The sequence below is a fragment of the Tympanuchus pallidicinctus genome, unplaced genomic scaffold (assembly GCF_026119805.1).
Source record: "Tympanuchus pallidicinctus isolate F22 unplaced genomic scaffold, pur_lepc_1.0 scaffold33, whole genome shotgun sequence".
NCBI classification, from domain to species: Eukaryota; Metazoa; Chordata; class Aves; order Galliformes; family Phasianidae; genus Tympanuchus; species Tympanuchus pallidicinctus.
This window is the reverse complement of record NW_026294751.1, coordinates 2,970,063-2,982,631: the sequence shown is the minus strand read 5'-3', so window position 1 is coordinate 2,982,631 and position 12,569 is coordinate 2,970,063. Positions and strand designations below refer to the sequence as shown.

At 51.3% G+C, this 12,569-nt stretch overlaps 1 protein-coding gene across 4 annotated transcripts in view; it reads left to right on the top strand.

The window, feature by feature from the left end:
* The window catches only part of PTPRU (protein tyrosine phosphatase receptor type U), a 46,167-nt gene extending 33,927 nt beyond the window's left edge, over positions 1–12,240 (top strand). For all 4 annotated transcript variants that reach the window (XM_052698548.1, XM_052698549.1, XM_052698550.1 and 1 more), the window contains 9 exons: positions 341–495; positions 1,573–1,708; positions 2,010–2,159; positions 2,283–2,456; positions 4,784–4,924; positions 6,631–6,756; positions 7,393–7,550; positions 8,547–8,682; positions 9,891–12,240. In XM_052698548.1, the coding sequence (XP_052554508.1) occupies positions 341–495; positions 1,573–1,708; positions 2,010–2,159; positions 2,283–2,456; positions 4,784–4,924; positions 6,631–6,756; positions 7,393–7,550; positions 8,547–8,682; positions 9,891–9,953 (1,239 nt within the window). In that variant the 3' untranslated portion in view covers positions 9,954–12,240. The remainder of the gene's footprint in view (positions 1–340; positions 496–1,572; positions 1,709–2,009; positions 2,160–2,282; positions 2,457–4,783; positions 4,925–6,630; positions 6,757–7,392; positions 7,551–8,546; positions 8,683–9,890) is intronic.
* Positions 12,241–12,569: the final 329 nt, after the last annotated feature.

The following is a 12,569-nucleotide window of genomic DNA, read 5'->3' as shown; positions in this document are numbered from 1 at the left end:
TGGAACAGATCCAGGGTGCCTCGGGGCTGCTGTCTTCTCTGCTCATTTTTAACCCTCTTGTATCTGAGGAGCAGAGAGCCATAGGGCTCCTCAAGTGACTCATCACAATGAGGCTGGGGAAATGTTTGATTCCTAAGGAAATGGGATGGCCAGGAGTCGGGGCAGGATTTTGCCCTCCTTGCTATTCTCAATAGCATCCCTTCTGTAGGTCTTTAACCCCAAGGCTTTTCACAAGGTAGCTGAGAAGCTCAGGGGCTCTTTGTGATGCATCCTCCCCATTGCAATTGCCACATCAATCTGTCTGCCCCATGCCCACGTGCTGTATTGCCCTCCCTTGCAGCGAGGTTACTCAGCCCGGCACGAGGTGAAGCAGTTCCACTTCACATCCTGGCCTGAGCACGGTGTCCCCTATCACGCCACGGGGCTGCTGGCCTTCATCCGCCGTGTGAAGGCATCCACACCACCCGATGCTGGCCCCATCGTCATCCACTGCAGGTGGGCATGAGGACCATCCCCATCCGGGGTGGGTTTTGGGGGTGTTGGGTTATGCGTGCGGCAGCAAGACGTGTTTACAGGTGAGTGCTCAGCCTTTGAAAAGCTCGGAGTTACCCTGAAATATTTAGCAGGGAAAAATGGAGATGGGTAATTGAAAGGAAGAGCTGAGGCAGGGATGGAGATGGGGTTTGTTGTCAGGGTCGAGCTGTCATCCCCAGGGCTGTGGGTTGGCGGTGGTATGGGAGGATGGCTGGCATGGCCACTGGTGATGGCTGTATGGAAATACTGCATTTGCTCAAAGGGGAGGAGCAGAGCTGGATGCTGTTCCCCATCCCTGCAGGGTGTCCCTGGTTCAGCTGAGGGAAAGCAGAGCAGAGCTGTGATTTTTTTTCCATCCTCGTGCAGGCGTCCCCGTGTGACAGGTTAATGGCTCTTCCTCTGCTGGGCAAACAAGGAAGATCTGATGAACGGGAGGGATTTTTTTATTTGATTTCTCCCTGTCAATTGCCTCATCAGTATTCATTCACTGGCAACAGCGAGTGTGATTAGCTCCTGTAGTCTGTAATCACTGATAATCACGACGAATGATTCATCAGCCCCAGAAATTAGGATTTCACTGCAGAAGACTTTGTGGGAAAGGAGCAGGGGGGCAGCTCTGTGCTGGGGGGCTCAAAGGGCTCAACCTCTGTCACATTTTGGCTGCATGTGGGAAAGTGTCAGGATTTGGGCTGCTGCCTGGTCTGGGTGCAGGCATAGTGTTCTGTTCAGCCGTGCATCGGGCTTTGGTGCTGAGCATCCTTTGGGAGGGAACTGTTGGCACTCAGGTGTTTATTGCAAAGAGCATCGATTGCAGCTGTGCTCAAGCACTCATTACCCTTTGCTGTGAGCTCCTCCCCTCCCCTGCACAGCAACATGTGGATGCGGATGGATGGGGTGGATGCAGGGAAAACCAGGCTGAGGGCTGTGTATGGAGGTGTGTGCCATCCTCCAGCCCTGTGCAGACCTCGCTGGTGCCTGGGGCTTTGTGTGGTGCGGTATGGTCTGGGTGTACATGAGCTTTGTTTTTCTCTTCCCCAGTGCTGGCACGGGGAGAACTGGCTGCTACATCGTTCTGGATGTCATGTTGGACATGGCCGAGTGTGAGGGTGTTGTGGACATCTACAACTGTGTGAAGACACTGTGCTCACGGAGGATCAACATGATACAGACAGAGGTGAGTAGGGTTGGTGCATCCTTCTGCTGATGCCAGAGCCAAGAAAGGCTGTAAAGCACTTCCAGCCCAACCTGAGGTCGTATCTCATAGAAAGCCAGCACCCATCTCATTGCTTTTCAGCCTTTGGAGGGTGGTTTGCTTTGAGCTGGCAGAGCTGTATCAGAAGAACTTGAGGGTGTTTTGCTCCCTGCAAGCTGCCCTGGCTTTGCACAAATTCATCTTGCAGAGAAGGGGTTGGGTGATGGGAGAAGGGGAACCTCCTGTGCGTGATGCCCAGCTCAGCCTCTTCCTTTCCCCACAGGAGCAGTACGTCTTCATCCACGATGCCATCCTGGAAGCCTGCCTGTGTGGTGAAACCAGCATCCCTGCCAGCGAGTTCAAGCCCACCTACAAGGAGATGGTGAGGATTGAGCCGCAGAGCAATTCCTCACAGCTGCGGGAGGAGTTCCAGGTGAGTGACCCCAGAACCAACACATCCCCCCCCCCCCTCCATTCTCCCAGCTGAGCCAAGAGGGGATTTGGGGTTTGGCTCCAGCAAGGAGGATGGAGCTAAGAGGAGACTGTGTGCCCACAGACCTTGAACTCGGTGACTCCCCACTTGGATGTGGAAGAGTGCAGCATCGCCCTCCTGCCCCGCAACAGGGAGAGGAACCGCAGCATGGACGTCCTGCCGCCGGACCGATGCCTTCCCTTCCTCATCTCTGTGGATGGGGACAGCAACAACTACATCAACGCGGCCTTAACTGATGTACGTGTTGCTCTGTGGAGAAGGAAGGGGCTGGCTTGGGTTTAGGGTCCTCGTGCCATGCTGTGAACATCCTTGGGTGGTGTGCAGGCTTGGAGGCGGGGATGCGGTGAGCCTCAGTGTCCTTCTGGGTGGAAATGCTGAGTTGCTTGGGCTGCTGACCCTTGGGTGTGAGGGATCTGGGCTTGCAAAGGGGATGTGGGGAAGCCTGGTGCAGTTTTGGCATTTGCTGCCTATCCTGCAGAGCAGCCAGCGCCCATGCGGCCTGCAAAACACAGCCTGAGCCCCATTTCAGTACAGGAGTGGGCATGCTCATGGGGTTGTTGTAAGCTGAGGGGTGGCTTTTCATGCCAAACCTTGCTCAGCATGAATTCACAGCCTCATTTTGTACAAATGCACAAAGATGTCGGTACATGTCAACCCCAGCCTGCAGAGGGAGGGCAGGGACCTCCATAGCAGGGTCCCTCACCCCATCTTTGTGCAGTGACATCTTGTTCATCTCAGAAGGGCTTTTCATCTTTCACAAAGGAAGGTTAGGGCATGGTCTTATTTTTGTAGTGAAGCTGAAGCACAGAAAAAGGAGGGAGTTGTTAGTGCTAAGCATCCCTGAGTGCAGCCAGCATCCCATGGTGCGTGCTTCCTGTCCATTCTGCTGCAATCTTGAGGGGCTTCCAGGTGGTCCCAAAGCCACCGTGCATCCCCTGGTGCAATCAGAAAGGCCACCCATCATGGAAAAGCAATTTGCTGTCTGCCGATGATTGCAAAGCAGAGCAGAGAGGCTCAGGGTGTGAGTGACGGGTCATTTGTCACCAAAACCACTTTCCTTTGGGCAAGGTGGGTGCTTGGGCTGAGCCCTACAGCTCTGTGTGCTGCAGCCAGCCTGCCTGCCTCCCCCAGCGCCTGAGCACCAGCACCTCCTGGCTCAGCCCTGTGTTATTCCCCCCTCTTGGGTGATATATCTCCCTGTGTCTTCATACAGACCTTGTACTTGCATTTGCCTGCAGCAGAAGCAGTTTCTACACTGGAGGTGGCTGCTGATGGCTCGGGAGCAGCAGATGGAGGCTGTGACTGTAGCACAGAGGCAGCTTTATTTTCATCTTGCTTGGGGTCTGCATATCCATTCTGTGTTTATACATCACTGAGCCTCCCTTCCTCAATCTCTGCTATGGGGATAGCCAGGGTCAGAGAACAGACATTTTTATACAGACACAAAAAGCCCTTTGGATGAAATTCTCGCTGAAAGGGATAAAACCCATTTGCCTCTTAAAAAAAAAAAATAAAAAAATCTCATTTTCTTTAAGTGCCAAAGTGGTTTGCTCAGTAAGTCCACCCGTCTGTCAGATCACATCGGTCCATGCTGAGCATTGCGGTGCCACTGGCAGAGCCGTGGCACTGTCATTGACACTGGTGCTGGAGATGTGCATGGCAAGGATGCAACCCACTCACTGTGGAGCTCAAAGGGCAGAGAGAAATTGGATGTGATGCACAGTGAGGGCATTTCCGTGAGCTGGGTGAGAAGGCAGCAGCTGAAGGACTCGCTGTTAGCTGAGCTGCACTAGTTCACCAGCACAGGGTGTGCATGGCTCTGTTTGTGCTTCTGAGGAGGTTTGAGCTGCAGTGTGTTAATGTGAAAGTGATTGATGCCCAGCCCTGGGCTCGCAGACCTTTGGCAGGCTGGTGCTGGGATGGCTGAGGGGCCAAAGCTCAGCTGTGCTGCTCCTGTTTTACAGGAGGAGTTTCTCTGGGTTGCTGCTGGGTGTGATGGAGAGGCAGAGAGCCCAGCTTTCATCTTGGAGACCTCCAAACTTTTCTCCTCTTTCCCTCCCTCCCTCCCTCCTTAATTTGAGGGGGTTATATTTTAAGCGGAGAGCTGAAGCAGTCTCTTATTCTCTAGAGGTCTTTCATTCTGGTTTCCTTTCCTTTCCAAAAAGGAAGCTGCTTACTGTTTCTGCTGCTTGGGGTACCCAGATGACATGGGACTAACAATGCTATGGCTGATGCAGTGGCACTTTTGCTCATGTCTGGGGCAGTCCAGCTGCACTCGTTCATGGATCCAAAGTGATTTCCCTTTCCTAGTTATGTATATGAAGCACCTCTCCCTTTGAGAACCATCCCCACCGCAGGCAGAGACAACCCAGACTTGCTTTCCCTGGACATGGATCTCCCAGCACCCACACTGAAGCCATGCCAGGGATACCAGTGCTGCTCAAGCATAGAGAAGATGGCATTGCTGGCCCTCAGCACTGGTTGCACTGGTTTTTCAGGGTGTGACAGCAATGGCTTCAGTGCTGCCACAGTGTCTTTAACCATTCTGCTCTTCCTCTTTGCAGAGCTACACCAAGAGTGCTGCCTTCATTGTCACCCTGCACCCACTGCAGAACACCACCACTGACTTCTGGAGGTTGGTGTATGACTATGGCTGCACTTCCATCGTTATGCTCAACCAGCTGAACCAGTCCAACTCTGCCTGGGTGAGTGCTGCCAACAGCCCTGCATGCAGCTCTGTGCTGCCTTGACGTTGGGTTGGCACTGCGTCATAGAACCGTAATCTTTGCAAATGCCCAAAGGAGATGTAATTTAACAGGACAAAGGAAAGTTTGGGGGATAAAGAGTTGATTTTTATTCTCTTTTTAGAAAGGGGAAATTGAGGCACGGGGCATTTTGCTGGTTCACACAGAGTTTTTGGTTAAGTTTAGCTCAAAACGGGGTTCCCCTTGTTCTTCATGGAAGGCTACACCACCAGGAACGTACTTTGCTAGTGAGGTGCATCCTTCCATCCCTCACCTGCAGTGAGCAAGTTGCTGGTTTCATTGTGCTCAGTCAGCCCCTTCAGTGCTTTGCTCTGGCAGCGTTTCGGTGCCAAGCTGTCCAGTGCTTGTCTTCCAAAAGACTGGTGGTTTGTGAATGCTGCTTTATAAATCAGCCTGCTACAGAGTGGGTGTCCTGCAGGTTTGTTGTGTGATGGGATGTCCAGATCTGCTAAGCAAGAAGAGAGATGTCTGCTGTCACCTGTAGAGAAGGGACAGAAGCCCTCTACCAAGGAGACTGGGGAGGTGCAGCTGTGCCACATCCACAGCAGATGTAAAAGTCCACTCTGGGTCTGTAATGTTAATTCAATGAGGAATCTTAGTGGATTTTTACATAAAATTAGCATTATAGACACATAATGGCTGTCGGAGAAGACTTCATTAGCTGGCTAATTTTACAAGGTGAGACCAGATACACAATGTAAACGACCCCGAATGGCAGTTATACCATTTGTCACAAGGATGCCATGAATGGAGCACCGGTCCTGTGTTGTGTGGATCCAAGAGCTGGACACACACAGCTCACATGGTGCTGTCTCTGCACCATAATCACGCAGCAAAAGCATCAGCTGTCAGCTGAACCCAGCTGTAAGGGACCACAACAGCAGTGGGGAAAAAATATCCAACATTTCATTTCTTTCTCCCCACCTGTTCTTTCATTCCCAGTTCAGAAATGCCCAGCAGGAGCTGCCTGTCCCCTGCAGCCTGGCAGGACAGCTGCTATCCCACAGCACCATCCTAGCCAGGACTGTGCCATATTTCTTCATTATTCAGCCCTGTTTCTCTCTCTAGACATCTATTCTTTAGGGATGTCTGCGTGTAACGATATTTAGTTGGATCTTAAATGTTTACCAGTTTAGGACCAACAGCTAATAAATCAGCCTTTACAGCAGGCAGCTTTGAAAGGTGACTTAGAGGGTATATCCCTCACTTGAACTGTGTCTTGCCGAAGGAAGTTTTAATATCCAAATTATAGCTCTGAGTCTAGAAGGCTTAGAGATCTTGGAGATTTATAGCCCCTATTAATAACCAATTATTTCTCAAACACATTTGCCATGCAGTTAGGCCCAGGCCGTTAGATGGCCTGAAATGCTAAATGTTCTGTTAAAGTGTGGTGACAAACATCATATATTTTGTATCGCTGCTGGTTTCCCAGCTGTCATGGTGTGAAAACAATTGCATCCGTGACCCTTGGCCAGAGCCATCCATCAGTGCCCTGCAGGACGTGGGAGGGAGCAGGAGCTGCTCTACAGCCCTTCCTTGTTGCCAGCTGATGGTAGTGTGACTTTGGGATGGTCCTGGCCATGGGTTGAGGGCCACTGGCGTGCCATGTGATGGCTAAAGCTACACTGTGCCTGTTCTCCCTGCAGCCCTGCCTTCAGTACTGGCCTGAGCCTGGGCTCCAGCACTATGGCCCCATGGAGGTGGAGTACGTGTCAGGAGCAGCAGATGAGGACATCGTGTCCCGTCTCTTCCGAGTGCAGAACATCACCCGGGTGAGGCTCTCTCTGGTTTTGGGGCTCTCCTCGTTGGGTGCCAGAGGAGTTTTCTCCTGTTCTACCTCCTGATGCCCTGAATATTTCTGAACATGAACCCCCCCACGCATCTGCCAGGCTGGAGTCTGTTCCCATTCAGCTCCACGGATGTAATCCTCCTCTTGCAGCCTGCTAACCAGATTTGGGTTTCCCCACTAACCAGCTTACTGGGGTATTAAGGCATGGTGCCAACACTCCACCCCTCTGTGGGCAGCAGCTCCTTGTGAACCTCCTGGCTTCCAGCAGACACAACAATCACACCCCTGAGGTCCTTTGCATGCAAGATAAGGATCTGATGGAGGAGCCCTGGAGAAGCTGGGGGCTCTGCTGCCAGGTTTTGTGAGATTCAGACAGCTTGAGGTGCTGCTGGTTAGGATAAACCACATTGATGGAGCTGCCTGGAGTAGTGGGTCCATTAGGTTGGGGTGAGCTGTCAGGGAGAGGGCTCAACCATCCATCTTGTTGCATTAGGAAAAGTTTTTTCCCCTTTTGCTGTACAGTTAATACATGACAAACACGGCTTGCCCTCCATGAAACCTCCAGCAGAGACAAAAGAAGGCTCCCATGGCTTAATGCTGATGATGTTTGCTTTTCTAGCTGCAGGAGGGGCACCTGATGGTCCGGCACTTCCAGTACCTGCGGTGGTCGGCGTACCGAGACACCCCAGACTCCAAGAAGTCCTTCCTGCACCTCCTGGCCCAAGTGGAGAGGTGGCAGAAGGAGAGTGGTGATGGCAGGACTGTGGTGCACTGCCTGTGAGTGTCAGCTGGAGGGCTGTGGGCTCTGATGTTGGGGAAGATGCCACCAGCTCATTTACCCACAGAAATTCTTCTGAAAATCCCATCCCATGCTGATTTTGTGCCCAGATGGGGCTGCCTCTTCCAAAACACAAGTTTGGGGTGAAGCATTCACTATGTCACAGCTCTTCCATGAGGTGTGTCCCCCCACCAACAGCAAGCAGCATCCATGATGTTCACCCTGGTCCCAGCCCTGTCCTCATGCCCCCTGCATGTCACAAGCTGCAGAGGGGGGTGTGAGGAGCTCTGCATCTCCCACTGCTGGCTGCTCACCAGGCACGTGCACTCCTCATCCCCTTCTCCCATACACGTGCTCTCCTCAGATGGGACCCAGCACGTTCACAGATCAGTAGAGACAGCAGGAGAGCCTTTAATCAAAAATTAATTATGGCTTTGCCCATCTTCATTAGCCGGAGGGTAATTTGAAAACATGCTTTATAAAACACCGGCGTCATGTTCGCTCATCCTCTCCCCAGTCCCCATCACTGTCAGGGATCAGACGTGGATGTGACGGATGGTTTCACTCCTGGATGAATGGTTTTGTTGCAGTGCTGGAAAAATGAGGCCAGCACCTCCAGCCAGTGCTACCCACAGTGCTCAACCTGGGGGGACAGGGCTGGGTCACCCTGTGGATAGCAAGAGGGTCACAGTGGGACTAGATGGCCTCTCCAGGGTCACTCAGGAAATTGGTCTGTGATTAAGAACAGAGCTCAGGTGTCTGAGCCCCAGCCCTGCTGGACCAAAAAGGCATTTTGTTGCTCTTACCTGGCTATTGCAAGGACCAGAGCGCAGGATCACAGCTCCTGTCACCATGTGGGAATCATCCATATCACCCAGTCTGTTGGGATTCTGTACTGGGAAGGAGGGGATGGAGAGAGACTGGGGGGGAACTGAATGGTGCATGAAGATGCTTGAAGGCCATCTTTGGACCTCACCATGTGCTTCTTCCACCAGGAATGGGGGTGGTCGGAGTGGCACCTACTGTGCCTCCACCATGATCCTGGAGATGATCAAGTGTCACAACATGGCAGATATCTTCTATGCTGCCAAGACCCTCCGCAACTACAAGCCAAATATGGTGGAGACCTTGGTAAGCAGCAGGCACTACCAGCATCCTGTTAACTGCTTCTCCCTTTGCATCCACCTTCCTGCAAGTCTCCAACAGCAAAAGGGGTTCTGGAGGATGCATGTACCCCAAAACGCTGTTTCTTTTGGGGCAGCTGCGGGCAGAAATCTTGTGCCCTATTCTGGGTCCCTGATGGCAGGGCTGGGGCAGGAGCAGCACGTCTGTCCCCACATCTCCAGTGCTGGGCTGGTGCCTGGCGGTGGTTCAGAAGTAAGCCAGCTGGAAATATTTACCCCGCTTGGATTATGAAATCTCTAAGTTGACAAACGCAAATCACATCCCCCTCAAATCACATCCCCCTCTAAACCCTTTCATTAGGAATTAAATTGAAGGGGAAGGTGAGGGAGGGTACCGGGGGGGTGCAGATAATGGAAAGATGATGTGACAAGCATGAAGCCACCAGGCCCATTGGGCTAAATTACCGAGGTATTAAAAAGGCAACATTTCACATCAGGACACAAGCATTCTCCAGGCTCAAATGAACCTGAAACAGCTATTCTGGGAATCCCAATCTCCTGGAGCCACTGGAGGCCAGATCCTCCCCCTGTGTATGAGTGCAGGCCTGCAGAGAGCAGCCGGAGCGGAACAGTTCCCTCTGGATCCAGCCTGTGCATCTTCCCCCTCTGTGTGCCTGTGGGGTTTATTTTTATATTATGATAAATTGAAACAATCTCTTTTCTTAATCCTAAAGCATTATGTGCTTTTAGTCTAAGCTGCCCCAGCCTCCCTACTTTGAAGCCCCTCTTCCTGCTCCCACCTGGGGATAATGGGATTTTTTGTGCTGGTGCTTCAATCTGCCCTATCTGTGCTGCTGCTGTGGATTTGGGGAGGTGAGCTCCCTCCCTTTCCTCCAGGCTCAGTCTTCCCTTGCACCCAGGATGCTCCCATCCAAGAGCATCTGAAACCTGGCCTTGTGGTGGTTTTGCACCTTCTGGCTGTTTTGCTCATTGGATGCTTGAAAGAGCAACATCTCACTGGGAGGGGCATTTCTGATGTCTGTGCTACCCTACATTTTTGTGTGCTATAAATTGCACGAGAATGGGAAGGCACAAGAGCAGCTCACGTAAATGAGGACAAGGATGGACAAAGCTTATGATCTCAAACAGGGATTTTTGCTATGATGTCAAGCTGGCCATGCTGGGATCTTAACTCTCTCCTCTACCCCCATACAGGAGCAGTATCACTTCTGCTACGACATAGCACTGGAATACTTGGAGTCCCTGGAGACCAGATAGCACCTCGCCAGGAGGGCAAAGGCAGAGGTTTGCTTAGGGTTTGTGCCAAACTCACATTTCTGCACTTGTGTCAGTGCTGAAGGAGAGGAGGGGGAAACAGCAAAGGACCACAAAAGGACACAAATCAGGAGCAACAAAAGGACCTGGGGAGGTGCTGCCTGTTCTCCATCCCCTGCTCTCCGCCTTCCCTCCCACTGCTCCAAGTGCATGGCCAATGGGTCAATGCTGCATCTCACCTCATCCCATCCCTGCTGCGATGTGGAGTTGGTGAGCACAGGAAGTGGCCCTTCAGCACTGCCTGGGCCTGCTCAGACACATCTGGAACAGCTGGAGAAGACCCCAAGGAAAGGAGAGGACGGAAGGATGCAAGCCTGTTTTGGCTGGAGGAATATTTGGGAAAGAAGATCTTTTAAAAATCGTATTTGGAGATGAAGCTGCTCTTCAAGGAGCCCCAGTGGTTCCGGTGTGTTTTGCTCTGCGTGGGGACTCTCTTTGCACTGGAGCAAAGCCCCTGAAGGAAGCTCACGGATTTGTCTACTTAACACAAGCTTGGTTTCCACTGTTGTGTTTCTGTGAATTGTGTCCTTCGTGCATCCAGCCCTGGACAGAGGGGGACCCTGGGATGGGAGGCAGGGGATGTGTGATGTCCCTGATGGGGACCAGCCCAGAGCTCTCTCTGTGTCCTTTCCAAGCTGCAGCAGTGATGTTTCTCCTATGGCATGTCTGTCTCCATGCAGTTTTCTCCATCCATAGTAATTATTCCTTCCTGGGGGGCTCTAAGAGCTGGTCACACATTCCTGGTGCCCACCCAGAAGCCCGGACCCTAAAGGCAAAATCACAGGGCTGATGTTTGAAGGCATCTGATGCCTTCTGCTTTCATCCTGTTGCAGGCAGACATCAGGTGCAGTGTTTGCTGTTTTATCTGGAAAAGCCAGGTTGTCATCAGGCAACGGGAGCAAGCTGTGGTGAGGGCTTTCTCTCTCCAAACAGCTCCATAAATGCACAGTGAAGGGATGCAGGTTTGTCTTCAGGAGTTGGGGATGCTGCTTATCTCGGAGGCTGAGCGCAACCCTTTGTCAGTCATTTTTTGGTGAAGTAGAGGAAAACAGATGAGAAACCAGCATCCTCATGCTGGAAATTGCACGTGGGATCCACATCTTTCATTGCCATCTGCCCCGGGCAGCAGAACCTTTCCACCTTTGCTGCCTTCATACCTACATCATGATCCAAAGCCCAGCAGATGCTGTTTGGTTGCACCAGTCTGCAGCGTGAAGATTTCAGAGCCAAAGTGGCTTCTCCAAGGATGAGCAAACCCCTGAGAAACTTCCAGCTGCTCTCCAAGGGTGGAAGGTGAAAGGCCACAAGATAAATCTCTCCCTTTGGAGAGGATTTGCCTGCGTACTTGGCTCACCCACGTCCTTGCTGAGTAACTTGCACAGCTTGACAACACTTTATCCAAGGGCTATGCAACACATCCCCCTTTGTTTCCATCCTTGCTGTGTGCCACTGTTGCCTTGTGACCACGCAGTCTCATTGCTCCAGTTGGGGGTTGGTAACACAAGTGCTTTGGGTGATGCTGGTGCTTTCATTGCAGCTGCTGTGTGAGGTTGGTCAGCATCCCCTTCTCTCCAGCACCATGTCCATGCTGCCCAGGGAATGCAGGTGCTGTATGGGATTGCTGCTTGCAGATGAAGTTTGGCCAGAAAAAAAAAAAATAGTAGTGGAAAGGAAAAAAAGGTTCTAAACCCCATTTAGTCCTGGGGAGAGAGAGCAGAGAATGGAGGAATTGCAGATGTGTTTCAGACGTGAGGGTTTGTTTGTTTGTTTTCTTTTTTGTTTTTAATATTTCCTTGCTGGATGTCTCTGGGTTTTTAGGACAGACTTTGGAATCAAAGTGCTGTAGAAATGAACGCATCTCCAGCCTCTACTGAGATGCTTACGTGACAAGAGGCGAGGGCAGCCTGTACATAGGAATATATATAAAGAAATATATATATATATATAAAAATATAAATACTGCTCTTAAGATGGATAATGTTTATTGGTATTACAGGTTCGAGTGGTGCTTTTATTTTTTCCCTTTATAGTGTCTCCATGGAGGGGACATGAAGGACCCAGGTTGGGCACAGGAGGGACATGTTTGATGTGGGTTGTACCACACACATCCAGCTGTTGCTGTTTCTTTGGTTTGGATTATTATTATTATTATTATTTTTTAATTATTATTATTTTTGGCTTTCTTTCCTTTTAAGAAAATCAGTTGCATAAATAAATGTTCCAAATTTGTGATGGCCTGTGGCTTTCTCATGCTGGCATTGGGATGGGACTTTGAGGAACCTGGTGCAGAGGGAGGCGTCCCTGCCCTATAGCTGGGAAGGGGGCAAGGGGAAGGGAGAACTAGATGATAAAGGTCTCTTCTACCCCAAATCATCATATGATTAAGAGGGAGAAGAGGAAAAAACAAACAAAAAGAGGTATAGTCATACCTTGGTTTGTGCAAGGATGTTTCTGGGAACCAGATACAAGGCCAGGTGCTGGGACAGCAGAGCCTTCCTGGCATGGAGCATCAGCGCTGCTCCACAGAGCCCCAGCTGGAATGGAGACAAGGCTGGGAAA